This window comes from Dermacentor albipictus, chromosome 4 (genome assembly GCF_038994185.2).
Source record: "Dermacentor albipictus isolate Rhodes 1998 colony chromosome 4, USDA_Dalb.pri_finalv2, whole genome shotgun sequence".
NCBI classification, from domain to species: domain Eukaryota; kingdom Metazoa; phylum Arthropoda; class Arachnida; order Ixodida; family Ixodidae; genus Dermacentor; species Dermacentor albipictus.
The window spans coordinates 174,029,786-174,054,430 of record NC_091824.1 but is presented as its reverse complement, the minus strand read 5'-3'; the positions used below and the strand labels follow the sequence as shown (position 1 = coordinate 174,054,430).

The 24,645-nt window shown below is 44.1% G+C and overlaps 1 protein-coding gene across 1 annotated transcript; it reads left to right on the top strand.

Annotated features, from left to right (window-relative positions):
* The first annotated feature begins 1,785 nt into the window (after positions 1 to 1,785).
* LOC135913581 (uncharacterized) lies at positions 1,786 to 14,466 on the top strand. Its single transcript, XM_065446093.2, has 5 exons — positions 1,786 to 1,927; positions 10,821 to 10,885; positions 11,871 to 12,038; positions 12,727 to 12,825; positions 14,342 to 14,466. The coding sequence occupies exons 1-5, from the start codon at positions 1,921 to 1,923 to the stop codon at positions 14,420 to 14,422; spliced, it is 420 nt and encodes a 139-aa protein (XP_065302165.2). The 5' UTR covers positions 1,786 to 1,920; the 3' UTR covers positions 14,423 to 14,466.
* Positions 14,467 to 24,645: the final 10,179 nt, after the last annotated feature.

The following is a 24,645-nucleotide window of genomic DNA, read 5'->3' as shown; positions in this document are numbered from 1 at the left end:
GTGGCTTCAATACACGGCCGAGGGGCTTTGACCCCGCACAGAAGACCCTCGCAAAGCAAGCCAATATATATATATATATATATATATTATACAAAAAAAGGAAAGAAGAAAGCGCGCCACCCGCGCCAACACTGCCACCTTTGTGGAAAACAGAGAGAGTGCTCCATTGGTTGGCGCTCAGGTGCACGAATAGATGAAATTCAACCTAGGCGCTCTCCCCCACCCCCCCTTCTTCAAGATAAAAAATAAATAAATAACGACCATGGCGCTATAACCAAAACTTCGTTATGTGAAATTGTTTTCGTGGAATTTCATGCGGCTACATTAAGTCTTGTTCAGCATGTGCTACAAAAAAAAAGAAAACAATGAAAACAGCAGACTTGTGAGACCTCAACATCACATTTCAATATCACGCCAGGCCGTTCCATTGAGCAGTTGTATTATTAGTTTTTTAGCGCTCGCAATTAAACCATTCATTTTAAAACTTTGCCGCACTCTAACCAATAACATTGCTTCAATTCCCAGCATATTTGAATCTCTGTGTTCGTTCTCACCGGACATCGGGGAAACCTATATGCGCTTTGTATAATGCCTGAATATATTTAGAGAACAAAAGCAAACAGTAATTATTTGCAAAAGCCTGTAATTAGCCCGCAAATATTAGACTGCGCACGCATCATCACCAACGTATCTCATTTGCACAACATGTGAGCTCCGGTGTCATATTTAGTTCTCCCAGGACATTGGGAAACGTTGCGCACAAGGCTATATAACTATGTAACACTTTCGTGTACGTGCATAAGTAATACACTGTAAGATGCGTAGTTAACCCACACCATTTCAACTTTGCGCGCACATCAACCATATTAGGACGTGGGCAAAGGCAGGTGATTTAGACCCGTCTCTCAGCGATCACTACGCCACTCAAAGTGTTTCGTGAAGAAGACGGCGCGCGTTGTGCGACAGCTCGGCCCAACGTTACTAAACTAGGGACCTAGTCTAGTAACGTTGGCTCGGCCTGCCATTGAACACTACGGTACTGCTGTCTTTCGGAGCGTCTGTGATTGAGCACTCACACAGGAATGTGTGCATCACCTTAGAAAAAAATTCATTATTGAATCAAACCGATTTCATTGGTGATCACCGTATTATTCTTTTCATCCCTCCTTTATTGCCTCATTCATATTGACACGTGTACTTATCTTTATCGGGCAACCACGTTTCGCCGCCTAACAAATGTAATCGCACAGCGTGGGACGCGCCTGCTTCTATCCGATGTCTGTTGTCGCCGAACCTTAAGTTATCTGATTTCGTCACCTGACGCGAATGGTGTAGAACTTTGTGGAAGGCACGCGGGTCCGAACGATTAGTCTGGAACATTCGACGACTGCTCTATAAAAGCCGACGCGCTTGACTCGCTGATCAGATTTACGACGATCGCCGACTGTGTTCGCCGCTCTCGTTCTTTAAGTGTAGCGTGTTTTGTGGGCACAGGTTCGCCCAATAAAAGCTAGTTTTTGCCTTTCACAGTATTGCTACTGTGTTCTTTGACGTCACGACCACGTGACAATATTATATATAATTTTTTTCACTTGATTTAATGACAGTTTACTGAACCGTTTAGAATTTTCCTCGCTTAATTTTATGCAAAAATATTATAAATCTTCAAATTCATTTCCTGAACACATAAGCAAAGTCTGCCCGACTCTTGGCCAATGCCCGTGAGTGGGTATGCGCCAAACTCATCAAGGACATCATCATCAACAGCAGACTGTTTGCGGCCTCGGAATAACACGTCCATTTCTTGACCGATCCCCCATAGTGGGTATGAGCCACATACTTGATAGAAAACAACAAAAACAACAATTTGCGACCGACTAAGCCGTTCCAGCTCCTGATCTCTGCTGCCATCTTGTCGCAATGTCGTGTAAGCACGCTTCTTTCATTTCTGCGATTTCTCACGACGTGTGCACGCCACCTTGGTTGCTAACTGTCGCTGTGACGTGCCTGGCATCGGCGCATGGGAGGTTGGCCGAATGCCCGCCTTAGCTAAGCCTATCTCACTCGCATATGCACCGCACACTCCTCGTACTGAGGGAAGCGCTTTTGATGCGTTTAACCCGTGACGCACGGACGAGCAACAATGTTGACGCTATAGTTATTTATTTATTTATTTATTTATTTACATACTCTCAAGGCCCGAGGGCATACAGAGAGGAGGGGGCGAGTACATAAGTAGTGTTTGGCAATCTTGAAATTAGCGGTGTCACAGATGGCAGCGATGGAGTCCAGAAGGAGGTTCCAGTCGTCTGCAGTGCGTGGTACAAATGCTTGAAAGTAAGAGTTGCATGGTGGGTACCCCACCTTCATTTGGCGATCGATGCGAGGTGAAATGCAGGATGACTGAAGGAACAACTCATCTTTAAGAACCGGATTGGTGCAGTAAATCTTATGGAAGAGGCATAAGAGCATAAACTTATGACGTACTGCAAGGTCTGGCAAACCGAGCGTCAGTTTTATTGATGATAAGTTTACGTGACGTGCATAATTTGATAAAATGAAACAAGCGGCCCTGTTCTGAAGTGATTCAAGAAGATTTGTGAGATTAGCTTGATCAGGGTCCCAAATTGAGCAGATATATTCGAGCTTGGGATGCACCAATGTTTTATGCAGTTGGGACTTAACGTGAACAGTCGCACTGGAAAGATTGCGACGTATGAAACCGAGCATGCGGTTAACATTGTTAAATGTGTATCGGAGATGTACGTTCCACGAGAGATTACTGGTGATATGTATATCAAGGATGCTGCAGAGGCTAATGGTGCGGTATTGAGGGTATATAGTTGAGAGAAACAGGGCAAGATGAAGTTTGTGAAGGGCACATGCTTTTACATTTATTACTATTAAGGGTCGTTAAAGAATCGGAGCAACAAGAAGATATGGCGGTAAGGTCGGATTCCAGGGCACCATGATCCTTAGTGATGACGCGGTCATCGGCGAAAAGTTTTATAGAAGAAGTAACCAACTTGAGGAGGTCATTAATAAACATTAGAAAAAGTAATGGATCCAAAATAGACTCCTGAGGTAATCCTGACTGCACAAAAGCGATGGAAGAGTCATGTACGTTAGCATACACATATTGGAAGCGGCTAGAAAGGAAGCATTCAATCCAGCGCAAGGTATTAGTATCGGTATTAAGTTTACGCAACTTAAGGAAAAGCAATTTGTGAGACCCAGAGTCTAAAGCTTTCGCGAAATCCAAGAATACATAATCTGTTCCTAGTTCTTTGTCTGAAACGCTAAATAAATTATTACTGAAAACCAAGAGGTGAGTGTCACATGAAAAAAAATTCTGAAACCATCCTGACAATTAGTGAAAAAACGAGTTTGATTCCAGAAAAAGCAAAAAGATGCGAGTAAAGGACATGTTCCTTGAGCTCACAGGGCACACTGGTTCGTGATGTGGGCCTATAATTAAATGGAAAGTCAGTGGGACCTGATTTATGCCGTGGAACCACCTTCCCTCTCTTCTAATTATTAGGCAAGGTGGATGATTCTACTGAGTGAGCAAAAAGGTGCGACAGTATTAAAACAATAGGTCACCATGTTTTTAAGAAACTTGGAATTGATCAAACAAACAATACCAGCATCATTAAAAGAAACAGGGTTCATAGGATCTAATCAGCAAACAGGATGTCCGGATAAGCATGGGGTGATGTAGCAGAAGAGAATGACGCGAATACACTGTTTAATACTTTGCAGCAGTCATCGGGGACTATAGTAAAACTATTTTGATCACACTATTTTCACTATCTTCCAAAATTTCCGCGGGTTATCATGAAGAATTGAAGGCAAAGTAACTTGATAAAATTCGCTCTTAGAAAGTGCGACAGCTTGCTTGTATTCGCAGCCAGCAGTGAAATAGGCGTGCCAACGCTTTGCATTATTGGATGTCTTGGTGCGCCAAAAAAATAGGTTCTTTTTATTTAGCAGACGTTTAAGACGTATATTGAACCATGGTTCCTATGAGTTAGAGGTGATACGTCTAATTGGAATGAATCGATGAATGAGTGAAAGTACTTCCTGTTTAAACATGCAGCAATCTTCTTTAACGGTTATTGAGTGCAAGTTAGGAAAATAGTCAGTGATAAAAAGTTCTAACGCTTAGTTAATAAAAGTAAAGTCAGCATTTTTACAATCGCGAATTTGTATGGGCGATTTATTAGAAGGAACAGAAGTGCTTAAATCAAATTGCATTATACAATGATAACTTAGACCCGGTAGGTAAGTTATAGTGGAAACAAAGTGGGGTGCTGTCGTGAGGATTACACCCAAGATATTAGCAGAATATGTTACGCATCGAGTTGGTTTAAGAGCGAGCTGCGTTAAGTTAAAGCCCAAACAAATATTGCTGAAAGATAAGCACCACGACCAACAATTAACTACTGAGGGAAAACAAGTGCACCAATTAATAGTAGGGTGGTTAAAGTCGCCTAGGATCAATAATGGATCCAAGTAAAATCTTACGGTTAGACTACTGAGCGCATCATTAAAGTGTGAACAAAACGTGTTACATGAAGTAAGCGAGCAGTAACACGCACAAAAAATAAATTGCCTGTGCCTGGCGCGTAGATGAGTGCATACTAATTCAAGAGGCGACGAAAGCGTTATGTTTATTTATTTATTTATTTATTTATTTATTTATTTATTTATTTATTTATTTATTTATTTATTTATTTATTTATTTATTTATTTATACATACTGCAGCGCAATTTGCGCTATAGCAGGAGTGGGTTAAGAAAAGGTACAGAAAATACATTGGAGTATACAGCGGTAGACACAAGTGAACACTTTTACAATAAGAGCACTGATGATAGAAAATAAAAGAAAAATACACAAGAAGTTATACAAATGCTGCCAGACATGGGTGTGCACGATTATGCATCTGGGATGGCGGTTGCAAAAATTTGGGATGAGCATGAGCGAATGGACCCAGGTAATGAATTCCAGTCTTCGATTGAGAGGGGAAAAAAGCTGAATTTGAACGTGTTAGTACGTGCGTAGTAGGGTGTTAAGTTTAGGTCATGATGCCTTCTCGTTGATGATCCCGGCGCGAAGTTAATGTAGTTATCATTTGAGAGCCTAACTAAAGAATTGACAATGCAATGCAAGAATTTTAATGATTCGACACGGCGACGAGAAGAGAGCGTGTTTAGGTTCAAGGAAGAAAGTGTTGAAGAGGGCGAAAAGTCGCGATCGTAACGATGACATATAAATCGCACAGCTTCTTTCTGTATAGCTTCTAGTTTATTAATCTCTAACTGCTTATGCGGGCTCCAAACTGCAGGTGCATAATCAAGAACAGGGCGGATTAGAGATTTATACATTAGTAACTTTGTGTCTTTAGGAGATCGGGTTAGCAGTAAAACACGCTGTGGGGCTAGTTGGTGTATAGCTTTCAATAGAATAAGCGCCAAAAAGTGACAGCACACTAGAAGAAAAGAAGAAAAAAGAAAAGAAGGAAAGAAAAGAAAAGAAGCGCCTTGTCCTGTCTGTTTTTCTTCTAGTGTGCTGTCACTTTTTGGCGCTTATCCTATTGAAATCGGGTTAGCGTTCGCCTCAAGTAACCTAATTCTTTAGTGCTTTACTGCATATGTAATCAATGTTTTTGGACCATGACATGTTATGCGTAAAAATGACACCAAGATACTTATACTCAGAAACCTTATCTACAGCACGGCCATTGAACGAGTAACTGAAAAGGGAGGGGGAAGATTTGTTGTAGAAATACATCAGAACGGTTTTATTGAAATTAATGTTCATTTGCCAAGTGTTACACCAATCGCAAAATCTAGAAAACGACTCTTGAAGGCGATAATGATCATTAGAAGATTTAATCACTTCATATAGTACGCAGTCATCAGCATAGAGACGGATGTTAGAAGAGCAGTGAAGTGGCAAATCGTTTATGTATAATAAAAAAAGAAGCGGCCCAAGGACGGGCCACACCTGATGTCACATCAACAGTGGCGGAGTCAGTCGAACTGTAAGAGACGAACTGGGAGCGAAATGAGAGAAAGCTTAAGATCCAGTAAACTAAATGAGGATTATTCAGTACAGCATTAAGTTTAGCAATAAGTTCCCAATGTAAAACGGTGTCAAATGCCTTCGAGAATTCTATAAAAATGGCATCAACCTGGTTGCCTACATCAAGGTTAAATGAAATGTCATGCGTGAACTCAACTAGCTGCATTAACGTGCTAAAACCGCGCCTAAACCCATGCTGCATGTTAGACAGTAAATTATTTGATTCCAGAAAGAGCGTGATGTGCTTATGAATGATGTGTTCTAACATTTTGCATGACTGTGACGTCAGTGAAATTGGTCTATAGTTCGACAAACACTGCTCATCTCCAGATTTATAAAGAGGGAGCACTTTGGCTAACTTCCATGAAGAAGGTACAGTAGAGGATGATAAGGACTTTCTGAATATGACTGACAGATATTTTGATGACCACAACGAATAACGAACAAGGAACGCGTTGTGTATCCCGTCCGGACCGGTGCATTTCTTAACACCCAGGTTTAATATAAGGTTGAGGATGCCTTCACAGTTTATCTCAACGTCACTGATTGCTTCAGAAGAAACTATATTGGTAAGTGTCGGGATAAAGTTGTTATCGGAAACAAACACGGATTGGAAATACTTGTTGAAAGCATCGGATATCACCGCCGGGTCGTTGATGACGTCATTATCTATTCTGAAAGAAGTGGATGAAGCATCGCGAGGTAAAATAGAAGACCAAAATTTTCGTGGGTTAGTTCTTAACAAATTGTGCAGGCGAACACGAAAAAAGAAATCCTTGGCATTTTGCAACTTAAGATTGAGTTCATTCTTTGCTTTAACATATCTATCCAACGCCATGGGATCAGCGCCTCTTCCGGAACGCCTTAACCTTCGAACACGATGGGACAAATGCAAGATATCATGAGCCATCCATGGAATGTTAGAATTTCTTTTCTTAGTTTTAATGGGCACAAAACGTTCGATACATGATTTGACAAGACGCTCAAAGTAATTAGCAAGGCAGTTGACGTCCTGGTTGTCTGCAAGTGCACTAAACGTATCGAAATGATGAGATAAGACATCAGTAATAGAATTGTCGTCTACACGAGTGAAATCAGGGAAACTAGTAAACGTGTAGGGGGATTTAGAAATTGGGCAGGAGAGTGACACTAAAACGCCTTTATGGTCTGAAATACCATCAATTACCTCGCAAGAAAAGTCACGTTCGGCTAGGTTAGCGCTTAAAAAAACTAAGTCATGGGCGGAATTTAATCTACTTGCACTAGGAACAACCTGGGTGAGACCAAAGGACAAGGAAATGTTTATTAGTTCTTTACAAATAGCTGTGTCGCGACCGACTACAGACAATGATGGCCAGTGGATGCCAGGGGCGTTGAAGTCACCCATACAGATAAAACTCGACGAAGCAATGTTAATCTCGCTCATGAAATTTGCAAAAGCATGAAGAACATCAAGAGTAGAGCCGGGGGGACGATATAAAACACTAATCACAATACGCCGATTATGAAGGTAAATTTTACGCCACACGGATTCTGTTTCTGGAGGAGAAGGCAAGACTGAAAATCGTAGATCCGACCGGATAAGCAGTGCCACGCCACCACCAGTACCGCAAATCCTGTCTAAGCGTACGGAAACAAAACCGGGTGGAGTGGACTCAGATTCGTAAATACCATTGTGCAGCCAAGTCTCTGTGATGCCGATAGCATGGGGGGAATGAATAGATATAACGGACAATAAGTTAGGAATTTTTTTAACAATACTACGAGCGTTTATATTTAAGATAACAAGGTTCTCAAAACGGCCAGGATGAATTCAGGAAGTGGATGAAACGGAAGTCAAACGGTCAGACTCCGAAGAAATACGTTGAGCGGGTGTCATTACTAATGAGTTTAAACTGTCATCCCAGTTATGACAAACCTTGTTAATGAAAGCATGATCATATCTCAACTTCACAACAGAACCGCTGTCCCGAAAAGAGGCTGATGCGTCCCAGATTTTTTTCCGAATTAACCGAACCCTAGAGAAGAGAAATCTTCTTTAATGACGAAATTTGAGCCCTTGAGTTTTGAGATGTTCCTAAGAACCTCGGTTCTGTCGTTGAAGTTAGAAAGTTTTAGAATGACGGGACGAATGTAATCAGTGCGTGCTCTACCGAGCCTGTGGCAGCGCTCAATATGAGGGCAGCTAGTCTTCAGGTGCTCAGTAAACACAGATGAAACTGCAGTCATCAGGGTGGTAGCGTTTCCATTCATTGCTTCAGAAATACCGTGTATTATCCGATTGTTTCTACGAGAATGATTTTCAAGACTGTCATTTTTTAAGACCAAGTCCGTTACCTTAGTAGTCAAGGCACTTATTTCGGCACTTATTTCACTTATGTTGCTGCAGATAATCCCGTCACGGACAGCTATAAGTACACTGCCACCAGTACGCGGGTCACGATCATATCGAAAGAATCTGGAACTACTTTGACACGCCAATATTTCGCGGTCACTAATTCGTTCGAATGACATGTCTCGGTCAGCATCACAGTATCAGCTTCCCATGTGTCGATTACTGTGCACAGCTGTTTGCGCTTATTCCGCACACTGCGTGTGTTGGAATACAGGATGGAAGCCCATCATCCTTTAGTACTATGAGGTGGCTATAACTGTAGTGCACGGGAATTGATTGAACTCGCAGTGGATATGTTTGTACTGTTGGCAGTCCTGCCATCGGAAGGATTCATTTCACGTACTTGGCGGGCAACATGACAGTATACATAGCCCTTCTTGTTATTGAAACAGTTTATTGAAACGATACATGAATTGTTGGCCGCTCGCCTTTCAGAATTCAACTAGCTTTTCACGCGATTGACTGTAGCCACGCAAAGATCTTCACCAACGGAGACGCTCGAGTCACGGAATTTGGAGCGTTGAGAAATTATATTTTCTCTAAGTTTTTACAAAACGAGTTCTGCAATAATGGCCGTGGTCGTTCGGCATTTTATTGGCCTAATATATGAGCACGGGAGATACCATCGTCAGAGAAATTAAGATATAAAGTTCTAGAAAGGACGTCGCGTACATGATGTTCAGATTGTGTCTATGTTTCAGGTGGGTTTTCTGCGAGGCCATAGAAAATAAGGTTGTCCCGACGCGATCTGTGCTCGAGCTCATCTAAACGTGAATTCAAAGCGGCAGCGTGGTCATTGACGGCTTCGTTCATAATGCCTGGCAGACTCGTAATACCTTGGGATGCATCGAGGGACTCAAAAGGAACTTAACAGCAGCAGCAGAGGGGCAGCCAAGTCGAATACCTTTTTCTCCAGTTACTCTTGGTTATTTTTGACGAGTGTAAGCATACTGATCAGCTCAGCATGACGGACATTCGACATAGTTAATAGAGGAACAATTGCGGCTTGGACGTCGCTATTCTGGCCGTCTTTAGAACCGGGGTTCAATTCTACGTTCCCAGACAGTAGTAACTTGACTACACATACACATTCGCTCGAAATGTCAGACAAAAGTGGGTCCGGGAAGAGCAGTAAAGGACGATTGTTAGAACGTTCAGCGTGCAAAGGCGGATATCTATTAACCTGCACAACGAAGCGGAAAGGTTTGTAAGGCGACAGCACGTTTGCTGCTCTTCCCTGACCACTGAATGAAGACGATAATTTTCAGGTTTTTATATGTGTGGCAGAAGCCGTTGTTGTCAGAGATGATACCGTCTCCTGAATTCCAAAAAATGCACTCGGTGCTACATTCCGATACGAAGCGCTGCCGTTGTCAAGATACACCATGAACAAGGTCGACGACGTAGTTGGACGACAGTTGTCCTGTCGGGAGGAAGCCACTTGAAAAGAGCCAAAATATGCACAACAAAGCAGAAAGCATTGTAAGGCGACAGCATGTTTGCCGCTCTTCCCTGGCCTCTCAACTATGAACGACCTTCTGTACAGTTTCCGAATGTAGCTGAAAGCACTATGTGCCGGACCATTCAAGCGCTTGTACGTTAATTACCGACGTCAGGCTCCATGTATATAGATTACGAAAATATACAAACGATCACATGAATGAACTGTTCCCAACAGTCGTCATTTTTTTTTTTTGTCGGCCGCTCTTGATGCCATCCGTTGGGAATTAAAACATGGGCTCCGAGTCTCACAAAAATTAACACATATATACTTGGTCCGTGTACATTCTGCCAGCTGGGCGGTTTACACATTCTATATCAACGTTACGCTGTACGGAAGCATGCGAATGCTGCGGAGAAAAAAAAAGTTCGTGCGATGCAGTTCGTTAGTCCTGCTTCTTCCTTCTTTCTTTTTTTTGAAAACAAAACCTGTGTATAACTCAGAAATACTGGTGAGCTTTCGACACGTTCCCATATAAACGCAGCTTGGTCGAATATCAATACGTGCTGTCAATCACATCATACTGTACAAAAAAGGCACTGCTGTGTGTTTGACGTTTCAGGCCGCTTACTTCATTCGCAAGAGTTATTGTTGCTAGCCGATTATTTATTCTCTGTTCAAATTGGCATACACTTATTCCTGCTGTTGATAACAGCTGTGAGACACACATGCAGTAAAATGTACCAACAATTTGTAATCCACTAACGTGAAATGCTGGCGTAATTTAAGAGAAATAAAAAGTTGGCAGCCACCTAAATTTTCTTTCATAAGCTTACCTTCCCCTCATATAAGTCGTTCGGCTAATCGATGCCTTGAATTATGCTGTCGTTTTTCAGCGGTAACAGACGCCATCAAGACTTACTTCGACAGTTGGCACGGATTTTTCAACATAACAGAAACGGTACGCTCAGATCTAGCTTTTTGAATTAGCAAGAAGCGCGCACAGCACATGCTGTATAGCCGCAATGCTACCACCTATAATGACGAGAGTGGCTGGGTTTTCTTAAATCGCAATCTTTCAATTCTTCTCCAATGTTATGATATAAATTTTCATTGTTCGGATGCATGGGAATATCACGTTCAATTTTTCGACGCTTTTAAATAAAAATAACTAGTGCACTCGACACTATATTCCCAGCTTTTCGCGCTATAAGAGTGTGGAATGAGAGAAACAATACATTTATTCAACATTCGGTGAACACCGTGCTTTTCGAGTGCACTTTAAAGAGCCCCAGTTGGTCTAAATTCATCCTTGGCTCTTGTACACTATAGAGCGTCTCTCAAGCGGCGTGAGTTGCTAAGACAGGTTCGCAACCACACGTTTTTCAGTGCTGCGAAACGTGTGGTTGCGAACCTGTCTTAGAGTAATGCGTCATTCTAGGTCGTAGTCGTAATCAGCTCACAAGAGAAATCATCGAAGCAAAGGCTATCATTCGTCTGGGCCATGCATGTGTAAGCTCAACTTCATTATCATTATCAAGCAATGAATTGGCGTATCTCCGAGTGCAGCCACAGGCTGTCTGAATGTTTTCACATGGTTACTATCGGTTTTGCCGCTTGGTTTTTTGTAATCTCTTGATGTCACATGGTTCGCCGAGTGTAAAAGTAGCCTTTTGTGTCACGAAATAAACCATCAGTTGGAAGTTAGCGCTCACTCTGTTTTCCGTTCCCTTTCATTGCCCCTACCACCTTCCTTTTTGCTCTTCCTGAGCTGCGCTGCAAATCTAAAAGTGTGTAGTACGCATAAGGTGAGCTTTCAGGTCGTCGTTTTACTACGCTGGCGTGTGCTGGTGCAAGTCGAGCACACGCGCCTTGGGCCACTGTGCAAAACTGCTGAACGCGGGGTGGTAGGCGGGAGAAGTGCGACGGTGAGCGGCCTGTCGCAGGCGGGCGACATGCTGCTGTTCTTGTTCCTGTACATGGGCACCCTGGAGACGGACTCGCAGAAGTGCCTGATGAACATGTGCATGGGCTACGGCGTCAACGGGCTGCTCTTCATGATCGCCTCGGTGCTCTCGACACCCACCGCCGGGACGCTGCCGTACATCTTCTACGTGAGCCCCTTTCTCGCTGGCAGCAGCCCTCTGATAGAAAGCCTGACTCGGGGCAGTCATGCGAGGGGCTTGCGGGGGTTAGTTGGAAGGCCGTATTCAGAAAACAGCGCTACAGAAGTGAAGACACACGCGCAGCGCGAACAGGAGCACGCTGTGGAGAAGTGCTTCACCGTCTGTGCCCACTTTTACGTTGTGTGTGTGTGTGCCTTCCGCTTCGGCAGCGCTGTTTTCTAATTATGAAACGAGGGGGCGCTTCCTGTCACGCAAGTGCTTCGTGGCGAAACCCAATGCCCCGTTCCAAAGAGGACGCTCATAGCATCCATCCATCCAGAGCAGGCTAGGTGACTATTTGTCACCGCCCCGTTTCAACAACAACAACAACGATGACAACGACGATGACGACGACAACAACAACAACCACCCCGTCAGTACTGGCCAGTGCTTCGAACTGCCTCCGATATCTTGCTTAGTCATTTAGGCTTGCCTTTGTAGATGGGAGGGGCCCATCTTATGGGTGTGCCAAACTACACACTTCGCGCAAACAAAAATCGATAGCGTCACGTTTTTAGAATACGAACATCCCCCATAGGTGACATGTCCTCGAAAAAGAGCGCAGTGAATGCACGCAAGGCTGGTTGGCTTTCGGGCTCGAGGCTGAGTCGCTGGCGCTCGCGTGTCCTCTACGCAGTACCACCTGTTCCAATGGACGGCCATGCTGGCGCTCATCATATGCGGCGTGAAGATAATCGCCGACAAGCAAGGAGGCGGCGGAGCGACCATGCAGGCGGTGGGTGGCGCAACGCGCCCGATGTTTCCTTTAGCGTGTTTAGTAGTTGCGGATTCACTCGTCCTTTGATCCGGCACTGGTGTTTCCCGCTATATATATTTGAACTCTTTCACCAGCGCGGTGAGTCACTTATTCTCGGTGGGTGACATAGCCCCACTCCCCACTTCTAAGTTGTAGAGCAAATTAACAGTATTCAATAAAATGACACTGAATCTTTGTTTGAGCACTTCAGTAATATGGTTGGAACAAAACCGATTACATAAAAAAGTAAACTTCGAATACTGCTTACCTGAGCTCGTCAGGAGCACATGGCAAGGAAAAGGTATCCAACAGAAAATACCGACGTGGACAGCAGAGAAGAAGACACACGACACGCCGCCAGGCTAGCAGTTACAAGGTAAGTTTAATGTTCGTTTTGGCACTCGATGTAACAAAAAACACCCAACTCAGAGCTGTGTCAGTCTCTTGTCACGCCGACAATCCGTTTCTTAGCAGCTGACAGACTGGCTTTGATGGTGCACCACTGCACCGCTAATTCTACTACAAAAAGAAAAAAAAAACTGCATCAGAATCAGTCTGTCAGCTTAAGAAACGAACTATATCGGCATGACAAAGTAAAAATAAAACGGCGCTGCATTGGATGTTTTGTGCTACATCGGGTGCCACAACGAACGCTAAACCTTCAGTTGCTACTGCCAGCCTACAGCGACGTGTCGTGTGTCTTTCTACCTGCTGTCCATATGTCACTACTTCCTGCCGGAGACCTGCTCTTGCAAAAAACTGGCCCATCTCAATTGATTTTACGCCACCGGAGTTAATTAGCGTGCTTGTATGTCTGAGCGCGTCCTACATACACGGGGACGGAATTTAATCACTGAAGTTTTCAACGCTGCTTCGCTATTTAGTTGACACGCACACGATTTTTTTTTTCATCAGCGCTGCCACAGAGTCTGAGCTCGCACAAGTACGTCGCGGCAAAACGAAAGGGCATCTCGCATGGCTTTAGCAAACATGGAGGGGTGCTCTCCTCTCTGAAGTTAGGTGTTTTCAGCTGAAAGTGCAACACGAAGTCGCGCGACACCACTTCCTTCTCGACGTTTCTCGAGCCGTTTCGTGATCATCTGAGCGGCACCTCCCTTACCCCGGCTTCTTATTTTGTTGCGATGACTGCGTGCGGATGTTCGTTAGATTCTGTGGCATAACTATTCTATATGCGAAAAAAATAATTTCGTAATTATAAAGGCTGACCATAGTCGGTGTAGCACCGCAATATGTACGGAAAAGCGAGTCAGACGTACGGACGCTAACACGGGTGGGCTGTAGCCTTGTGTACAGCTATGCAGAGAGGAATACGGTGCCGTGTCTGCATGCAGTTTTAATGTACCCTTGACATGCACTTGAATCTTAAACAGCACATTTGCATGTCCTCGTACGACTCCCTTCTGTGCGTTTTTCAAGCTGCATCACCAGTATTCGTACCGAACTTCATGCATTGTCATCTCTTCCCTGCTTGCAGGTAGTGGCCGTCATGTGCGGAGGCATCCACGCCGGACACAGCGGCTACATTTTGTACCGGCAGTACATCAAGGAGTCGTAGCACCGGCGAATAAATGAGACCGCTGTCCTTGCAGGTTCAGTTAAGAGGATCGTTTTTAGTCACAGCCGACCCCAGAGACGAAATTCTTTATTAGCCATGGATGAGTTTGTATGCGTGGTTTTAAACGTTACCGTCGTTTTTTTCTCTCTGCTCTAAAACCCTTGTAGTTTGGTTTTCTAGGGAGGTCGATGTTTTATTGATTCGTGTGTTTTCACTAACACATCCATTCTCGTTCATGGGACAACTTCTACCTTCTTGCCTTTGCAAAATAAATGTTGTAATTTGTCAGACTATCGTATTACACATCTGCTCACGTGCAGTGAGGGGGAAGACAGTGTTTTGAAAGCTGTTACAAACTGTTCTGCAGATGAAACTTGCTAAATTAGTGAGTGCGGAATGCACGAAACAACGCTGCTACACCTGACGGCGTGGCTCGCTCTCTCAGACGGGTCGCGGGCTTCGCCGTTTGGAAAAAACCTGCGCGTAAGGCTTACGTGGGTTGCCTGCAAGGTCGCCCGAGCCATGAGCGATACACGCGATGCAGCAGTGCCAAAAAATTCCAAATGTGGTCCGATAATCTTGCGCTTTCATCGCCATTCTTGATGAAGAGGTTTATATTTTCGGAATTCGCATCCATGAGAATCGTGCGAAAAAGTTTGAAGAATGGAATTATTTGGATGCATATAGCAAGGTTTAGCCACAGTGGTAGACGCATGACGCATGCGGAGTGAAGGGAACTAGATAAGGAAGAGAGAGAGAGAGGGAAATTAATATCAGAAGTGGTATCTACGCAGATGTGAATGACGGTACCACGGACATTGTTGAAGGAACAGAGTCCGCGGCTTTAGATGAGGGTCACGGTTTTTGAAGGTTTCATGAACCAAAAGATATTCTATGCAGCTGTCGCTCTAAGAGAATACTGTACATCCCTCTCCCTCTTCAAATACAGGTGAAATAAAAAAAATGTGGTCCTCGGGCTGCTACTGAACCAATTTGAACTAATATTGCTGCATCAGAAAAAAATTATATTGACTGTTAGGAGGATATTTTGTTTATTTGGGTTCGTTCAGTAATCAGTATTCTTACTGCAAGGTGTCAAGATTGGGGGCTCAATCCCATCGCACGAGATCCGTTGCCAAGATTGGAGTCCGGCATGAATTCGAAGGTAGCTGGCCCATGCCGTCGTCCAACTTATCCACGCTGAGGACGTTGATGAAGGGAAGAACTGCTTCTCATCGAGAACGAGAAATATGGGTTTATTTACAGAAATTAAATCAGTCTAACATGACTGCTTGAGAAAAAGAGCGTCAGTCCAACATGACTGCACGAGAGAAGTGAATCAGTCTAACATGACCGCTCAAGAGAAGTGTGTCCAGCATTCGCACAACAGCAGTTTTTATACACTCGGTCCGCCGGCCATACGAGGCGGCGCCTGTTCGTTTACTCATCGCCAACTTGCCGCCGCCCCGCAGAACAGTTTACGTACACAAAGGCACACACATTCCGATGCCCGACGCCGGCGTTGGAGGGGTGCCGTTCCGGGAAGTATCGGCACCAATGGTGGGTAGCTCGTTGTCTTGCGTCTGGTCGAGGCATGGGAAGCACCAAAAAACGGCTTTCCCGTGGCAGCTTGTTCATGCGTATCAGATCAGGTCCGCGCTGGAGAGCTCCGGAACCATTGTTCGCCCACCGAACTCGTTCCGTCACAATGACGATGGGGCTGGTGGATGGAGGCGGTTTTTTAGCGCAAAGGCCGCTTCTTCGAACGCCTCCTAGCTGCAGCGACGGAGAGCGGGGGATGCGTGTCTTGTCCCCAGTCGTAACTGGGGGGCAATCTTGCCTTGCAGCTCGCCATTCTTAACAAAGGTTGTTCAGTTCCGTAATACTGCTTTTCACTCCTTAGCTGGAGGGCAGAGGCTACTACTGGTGGCTTGACTGAAGCGTTTAGACATTAGAAAAGCCAGACAAACGTGCACAAGAAAATTGAAGCTATATATGCTCATGAATGCAATTTTATCATATTCCCGCAGTGATGACATCTTTCGATTATCAAAAATTTATAAAATTCCATTCTTAAACATGCACATCTAATTTTGCTTGTTACACAAATAAACCCAAAGCTGGTCTAGGACGGCGCAGATGACCGAGGTACATTTTGTTAAGACGTTGTTTTGCAATTTATTTGTTCTGATGTAGTCATATTGGAGGAATAACGGAATGCAAGACTTATCCTTTGTGGTGACCTTAACTTACGAGATATCAACTTAAATGATATTGCGCGACATAAAAACGACACGGACGTGAAAGAAGACGACACACCAAGCGCTTGGTGTGTCGTCTTCTTTCACGTCCGTGTCGTTTTTATGTCGCGCAATATCATTTAAGTAATGGATTACCAACTTGCCCGGAATGCTGCTCTCATGCAACTAGGCATGCACAACACCCTATCAGAGGTGATCGAGGCCCAACGAGTGGCTCAAATAATTCGACTATCATCATCGCGAGCGGGGAGACGCATCCTCGAATCCGTTGGATGCGGTCACCAGGAAATCACGGAGCGCAACGTGACCCTATCACCCATGGTCCGAGATACGTTCAAGGTAGATCCCATGCCACGTAACGTCCACCCTCAATACAATGTAGGGCGCCGGGTAGCCAGGGCTCGTTCCCTGTTAAAAGCGGCTGCTGCCACTCCGAATCTGGCATGTTTCGTTGATGCCGCCCAGTACGAGTGCTCTGATCACTATGCCGTAGTTTCGGTTGACTGTAATGGCACTCTCATTAATTCAGCATCCGTGCGGAAGGTTTCTTCAACAGTAGCCGAGCAAGTTGCTATAGCTATAGCACTGAAGGACCCTCTACGTTCCAATATCTTTACAGACTCCAGATCGGCAGCCCGAGCTTTCGCCTCCGGCTCGATCTCAAAGGAGGCGGCGGCCATCCTCGGCAGCGAGGGGGCTGCTGGTTTTCATAGCATCAAATGGTTCCCGGCCCATATGGGAATCAATGTACACTCTGAGCTTGTTAACGCCAATGAGTTGGCCCATGACTGTGCGCGAGGTCTTACACACCGCGGCGGTTCAGGTGGACTCACGGGCGGCGACTTAGGGCTGTATAGGGATTCGCTTCTCACCTTCCACGAAGTCTTGACACATTATCAACTTGCTCGGCGGGCCTTTCCGCTACCACACCCTAAACTTAATAGACCACAATCGTCGGCGTTTCGCATGCTGCAGACGGGGTCATTTCCCTCCAGGGGCAGATTCAGTCACTTCGCGCCTAACGTAGAACCCCACTGTCCAGACTGTGGGGAAGCGTACTGCTCCTTGTCCCATATGCTCTGGCAATGCCCTGCGTTACGCAGCTCATCGCTAACCACTCTAACCGACTGGGAGGCAGCCCTTAAGAGCGGCGACCTCTCAGAGCAACTACGGGCTGTCCAGAGGGCCTGCGACAGGGCGGAGGACCACGATCTTCCGACCCCGACGTGGGTGCGGCCCGCGACGGCTACGGGGACTCCCTGAAAAGGGGGGTACCCTAACGCCGGTTCCTCAGGACCATTAATAAAGTTCTTTGTCTGTCTGTCTGTCTGCTCTCATTAATATCAACTCACTCTCAGTAACTCCCGAAAGCGCTTATTTTCGTAACAACGAAGAACTAATTTATATCTCTTTTTGTTTTTATTTGTTGTAAACAGTGATTACACTCATATTCAGGGCAATGCTAAATCAATTCGACGTCTAGTTCTGGTACGCAATAATATTGCCGGTGAAATCGAATGCGATGTAGAGGATGGTATTTTTGACCGTAGTGCTGTTTAAGTTTGGTTTTATTCACTAAAAGCAATAATACGAGTGCCAGATTTGTCTTCCTCTGATTACGTTGCACTATCAGGTAGGCTATAGTTAGATCATGATGAACCCTGTTACTGTGCTGAGAACAATTTAAGTGACGTTAATGCGTTGTGGTTAAAATTATGTAAATACCGTGCACGCGTGTATTCAGCCTCTTGGTCAATTTAAGAAAAAAATATCTCCAGTCCCTGAATAACTCGAGAAATATGCATCTCAAAAGAAAAATTACACGTCTGAAAAAACTCGGTCAACAATAATCGTAGAGTGAAAGTCCGCGAACAAATTTATGTATTCCCCTACCATGTCAAAAATAAAATTAACGAATAATGATAGTACTTTTGTGAACTTTGTTTAGGCAAACTTATGAAATTATCACCCACGCGATTTTGGCAGGCTTCTAGGGTATACTGACGCCTTTATGATGAATAGCATGTACACTTCGTATGATAGCGTCATTTCTAGTGCTTTTAACTAACAGTTTGAATCTGTTTTCACTGGTGAATAATAAAGCAAGACCGGACTTCCTTAACTATAAAACAGTATTTCCTACTGAGAACTTAGAAACATCGGAAGCCGGCGTTCTCAATCTTCTACTACAAATAAATGAGCGGAAGTGTGGTGGTCCAGACAACATACGTACCTAATAGTTTTCTGAAATAACATGCAGGACGAACCTCAAGATCTCTTGTTCTTATACTTAAAGAAGCACTTTCTACTGGTGTATTAACTGATAACTGGACTCATTCTAAAATTAAACATTAAAACAAGGAGACAAGCAGCTGATTGAGAACTACCGTCCAATGGCTCTAACGTATAGATACTGTACATTGCTGAGTCACATTATTCAAATATACCACACTGTTTTCGGATAAGCATTAACTTCTGTCACCCTCTCAACATGGCTGTAGAAGTGGTTTTTCCTACCACAACTCAGCTCGTTGAAATATCTAATGACTTCTCTTTGGCTATTAACAATTGTGCACAAATAAATGCAATTTTATAATCATCATCGTAAACATCGTCGTCGTCGTCATCATCCTTGTCATTATCATCATGCTATTTTATGTCCACTGTAGGACGAAGGCCTCTCCCTGCGATCTCCAATTACCCGTGCCCAGCGCCAACCGATTCCAACTAGCGCCTTTGAATTTCTTAATTTCACCACGCCACCTAGTTTTCTGCTGTCCTCGACTGCGCTTCCCTTCTCTTGGCAGCCATTCTGTAACCCTAATGGCCCACCGTTTATATAACCTACGCATTACATGACCTGCCCATCTCCATTTTTTTATCCTAATGTCAATTACAATATCGGCTATCCGCGTTCGCTCTCTAATCCACACTGCTCTCTTCCTGTCTGTTAACGTTACGCCTAACATTCCTCTTTCCATCGGTCCTTGCGTGGTCCGTAACTTGTTCTCAAGCTTCTTTGTCAGTCTCCAAGTCTCTGCCCCATATGCCAGCACCGGTAGAATGCGCTGGTTTTACACCTTCCTTTCAATGATAATGGTAAGCTTCCAGTCAGGAGCTGACAATGTCTGCCGTATGCGATCCAACCCATTTTTATTGTTCTGTGAATTTCCTTCTCATGTTTAGGGCTCCCTGTGATTATTTGACCTAGGTAAACGTACTCCTCAACAGACTCTAGAGGCTGACTTGCGATCCTAAACTCTTGTTTCCTTGCCTGGCTGTTCATCATTATCTTTGTCTTCTACATATTAATCTTCAACCCCACTCTTGCACTCTCTCTGTTAAGGTGCTCAATCATTTGTTGCAATTTATCTGCAGTGTTGGTGAATAGAACAATGTCATCGGCAAATCGAAGGTTGCTTATGAGTTCGCCGTTAATCCTCACTCCTAAGCCTTCCCAGCTTAACTGCTTGCTTGAATACTTCTTCCAAGCGTGCGGTGAATAGCATTGGAGAGATTGTGTCTCCTTGTCTGACCCCTTTCTTTATAGGTATGTTCCTACCTTTCTTGTGTAGAATTAAGGTAGCTGTGGAATCTCTGTAGATATTTTCCAGGATATTTACGTAAGCGGTCTGTACTCCTTGATTGTGTAATGCCTCCATGACTGGTGGTATCTATACTAAATCAAATGCCTTTTCGTAATCTATGAAAGTCATTTAGAGAGGCTGATTGTACTTTGCGGATTTCTCGATTACCTGATTGATGACATGGATGAGATCCATTGTAGAGTATCCCTTCCCGAAGCGAGCCTGTTCCCTTGGTTGACTGAAGTCCAATGTGGCCCTTATTCTATTGGAGGCTATCTTGGTGAATATATCTTGTATAATACTGGGAATATAAGCTAATGGGCTTATAATTGTTAAATTCTTTAACGTCTCCCTTTCTGTGGATTAGTCTAATGTTGGCATTCTTCCAGTTCTCTGGGACCTTTGAAGTCGATATACAGCTCGTATAAAGGGTCGCCAGTTTTTCAAGCATTATGTAATTTTATAAGACTTCGTCAAAGCGTTCGATAAGATTTCTCATTCTCAACTGCTCCTGAAGCTATGGCGTACGTTAAAAAATATACATCTTTGTAACTGCATCGAGTCTTATCTTGCTTCAAGGCAGCTTATGTCCTTTTTAACACACCGTCAAGAATGCTGTAAGAGGTCGTGGGAGTCCCGCAGGGGGAAAGTCTTGAACCGGCCGTTACTATTCTTTCTTTACATCAATGATATTGTTAATAACTCTTTTTAATTTGCATGCCAGCGATTGCGTCGTGTATCCAGAGATAAATTATGTTAATTACAAGCAAAAATTTCAATCAGAAGTAGATAAATTGATTTATTAGTGTAAAAATGGCAGATGTCTGTTAATGATCAGAAGTGTGTAATTATGCCAATGACTAATAAGAAACACCCTCTGATTTTTGTCTTGAACGGCGAATGGGAATGTACACACTCGTGATAGAGATTTTAGGCACTTCGGTTTCCATATTTGTGGCGATCTGAAATCAGCATATTACTCTCACCTGTAGTAAGGCATTGTCTAAAGTTTATTTCCTGTAGCTCTCTCTCTCCGTGACGTTTCAAGTAACACAACTTCTTGGATATAAAACATTTATACCGTCAATTCTTCAATATGAAAACGTTGTTTGGTGCTGTTTTACAAAGAAAATATGGCAGTACGGGTTATTTATAATAATTATGGACGAGCATCAATTTCTCGACTTACTGGCGCAAGCTTACACATTAACTACTAATCTTAAAACATTTGGGATGTAATTCGCTAGCCAGATAATGCACTAAGCACCGCACAAGAGTGGCCGCAGCTGAAGCGAAAAGGCAGCTTTCGCAGGTGGGATTCGCGAACGTACCAGTAAGCCCACAGCTGCAATGCTGCAGATATCTAGTCGCGGGTGGACTGGAGCACCGCGGCTTGCGCTCGCAGCTGATCCTGCAGAAACTCGCATTCGGCGCCAGCTCACAGCCGGCGCAGCGAGTCGGCGGTTTTCGACGGAAGCTGAACGTGCGCGCGCTGGAAGTCCTCTCGCGAGGAAACGGATGCCCTTGGGCATTCCTTCTCCACAGAATGTTACGCCCAGGTATTGTTTTTCCCTACTTCATTTTTTTTTTTAGGGCCGGGGGGGGGGGGGGGGGGGGCTCGTTTACAATGGGGCTCTCGGGCGCCGCCCGGCGACCGGTCCCAAATGGTCGCGAGTTGGCCGGAAAAGCGAATGTCTTCGGTCAATCGCTCCCTGCTCGATTTTTAGGTCGCGCGACTGCAGTCGCAAAACTGCTGAACTAGTCGTATGCACCGCAACAGGACGTCTCTATACACTGCCACTTATTTTGCGTGGATATGGCGGCACGAGAAGACGGGCATCAGCCGCCAGGCCTTCCGGTGTGGCGATGGGCAGGCGCCGCTTGCCGCTGTGAACACCGGTTGCCACGAGTTCGCTCCTTGGTCGTGGTCGGTCGCGCGAGCTCTGTCAACAGCCTTTTTTATTTTTTGAATTTGTCGTCAGTGTTCAATCTCTATGAAGTTGTTTGTTCCTACATAATCGTAAAGTAACATTTCTCTTATCTCTTTTCTTTAAAAACTGTTTTTGTGCATTCAGCCTTTCTTATTTTCAGTCTATACCTCCTTTATTTTTAGTCAGGCCAGGGCGCCAGTCAGAGTTCACTTTATTATTCCATTATTATAGGCACTGTCGTTCTCTTCACAAATTCCTTCATAACCATAAACCATAATGAACACGTTGAAACCAGCATGACACGTAATCCAATATATTTCTGGAGCTACGGACTCTCTCATACCCTTCTAAAAACAACACCGAATATGTGTGTCTTGTTCAGGGTGGTCTTCTTGATAAAAATGGCGAGGGTTTTTCGAACAGTGCTGGTGTCCTTCCGGAACATTTATTCTCAGTGTTTGGCGTAAACAATATTTTAACCTCTTGTAACCTTCCTTGGCCTGGTACACCGTATACACTATCATGTCACAATGATCTTGTTTTTCGGTGTCTGAAGCACCTCAAACCTACCTTTTCTTGTTGCACTGATGGTATCCCTCCCGCACTGCCTGAAGTGCATGGGAGCACACTTGTCCATGTTCCTACACGCATCTTCAATAGTCTTCTGAAGTTCAGTGCATTTACTAGTCCTTTGAAGATAGCATGTGTAGTGCCTGTACATTAATTGCGTTCTGGAAGTGCAGTTACCAGCTACCGGCCTATTCTATCTTCTGCGCTGCGTCTGAAGTAAGTGAATCTGTATTGATTATTTTGCTTTCTGTTCGTGCTAAGGAAATTTTGATGAATGAAAAGCCTGGCACTGTATCAAGGCTATCCACAGCAACCAATATGGTTAGTTTCGTGACCAATGCTTCCAGAGCGGTAGCAATGGTTACCAAGTAGGTACCAATTAGGCGCTTCAGTAAAACATTTCTTGTCTTTTATAAGCTCCTCATTACAGAGATGATGCAAATGAACATACCTTCTTGCAGCACTGCCTTGATATTTAATTGCCTAATAAATATATCTTGCTTCGTGAGCCCTAATGGGCAGAGCTCTGTTAACCTCGAGGTCATTAGCGGAGTTCCCCGAGGATCCGTTTTGGCCGTCTTCCCTTCTTACTGTTTTGTAAATGACATTTCTTCGAGAATTAAAGTGAATGTGTTGTCGTTCACTGGAAGCATTCTGTACACCGTGATAGGTGAGCGCGATAGCGATTATACGCGGGCACTAGTGGGAGGCACACGACAAGTGTGGCCGTACTGTAACAAAGCATAATTTTGTTTATCAAGTCGACGTTCCTGAAATTACAGTTTTCCGAATTATTAAAATACGTCTACGATAATAGCTACGTGTTTTCGTGGTCTCCTGTCCAACAGCTTTGGTATTTAGCCAGTCAAAACGAAACCAATCGGATCAAAAACGAAACGACGCCTCTACACGTGATATGGAATTCAGAGTTTTGCCGTAGCCACACGTGCGTTTTCGATTTCCGAAGCATAGAATAATGCGCGAGTGTCTAATAATATACCACCCGCAAAATTAAGCAATAATTATGCTGTACTTATTAACAGTCGACTTACCTGCAGTAACCTCATTGAATACGTCCGAAATAGCAAAATTTCACCGCCAGGTCTCGCCACTTACTGGTTTTTGAGATTTTCTTTACCAACTTAAAAGTTTAATTGCTACATAAATCGCAAACAGCGTGCAAGATTACATCACTATATATCATGGTCATTTCATTTTCATCAACGTCTCACAACAGCTTCTGGCCAGTTGTCAGTCTCTTTAAAGCTATTTAAAATTGTAGACAGTATTCGCAATTGCATTGGCCACCAAAAAGACATTCTTTTTTTAACTTCTCGAACTGGTGCACAGACAATGAGCCACCACTTCCATGGCTACGGTAGTAAATTATACGCGGAAAATATACCATGTGCAATTTTCGTGCACCATTGTATATGATCGATGAAATCAAAACCTTGGTGTGTACTTCAACGAAACGCTACGCTTCTCTCCACCAGTTAAATATGTGAAAGAACGCTCTCTTAGCGCTCTTGACATTGTTTGCCAAATATCGGATGACTTCCACTTTCCTGCTGCTTTTCAGATGATGTATTCTACTGTGTGTATTCCGCTACTAGAGTACGCCTCTGTAGTTTCAGACAGAACGTGCGAATCTAATTCTTACCTCATAGAGAGCGTCCAGAATAAATTTATATATATTTGCTTGCACCCCTTCTGCCATTCTGGTGACCATAGTTCAGGCGTTAGACCCTTCCACGTTCCTACTTCTTTCAGCGGAAACTCACTTCTCCACAGAACGCAAAATGTCCAAAGAACTGTCATTTTATACATCTATATCTTTCAGTTGTCTTCGTTCTGTTCCAAGCTTCACACTT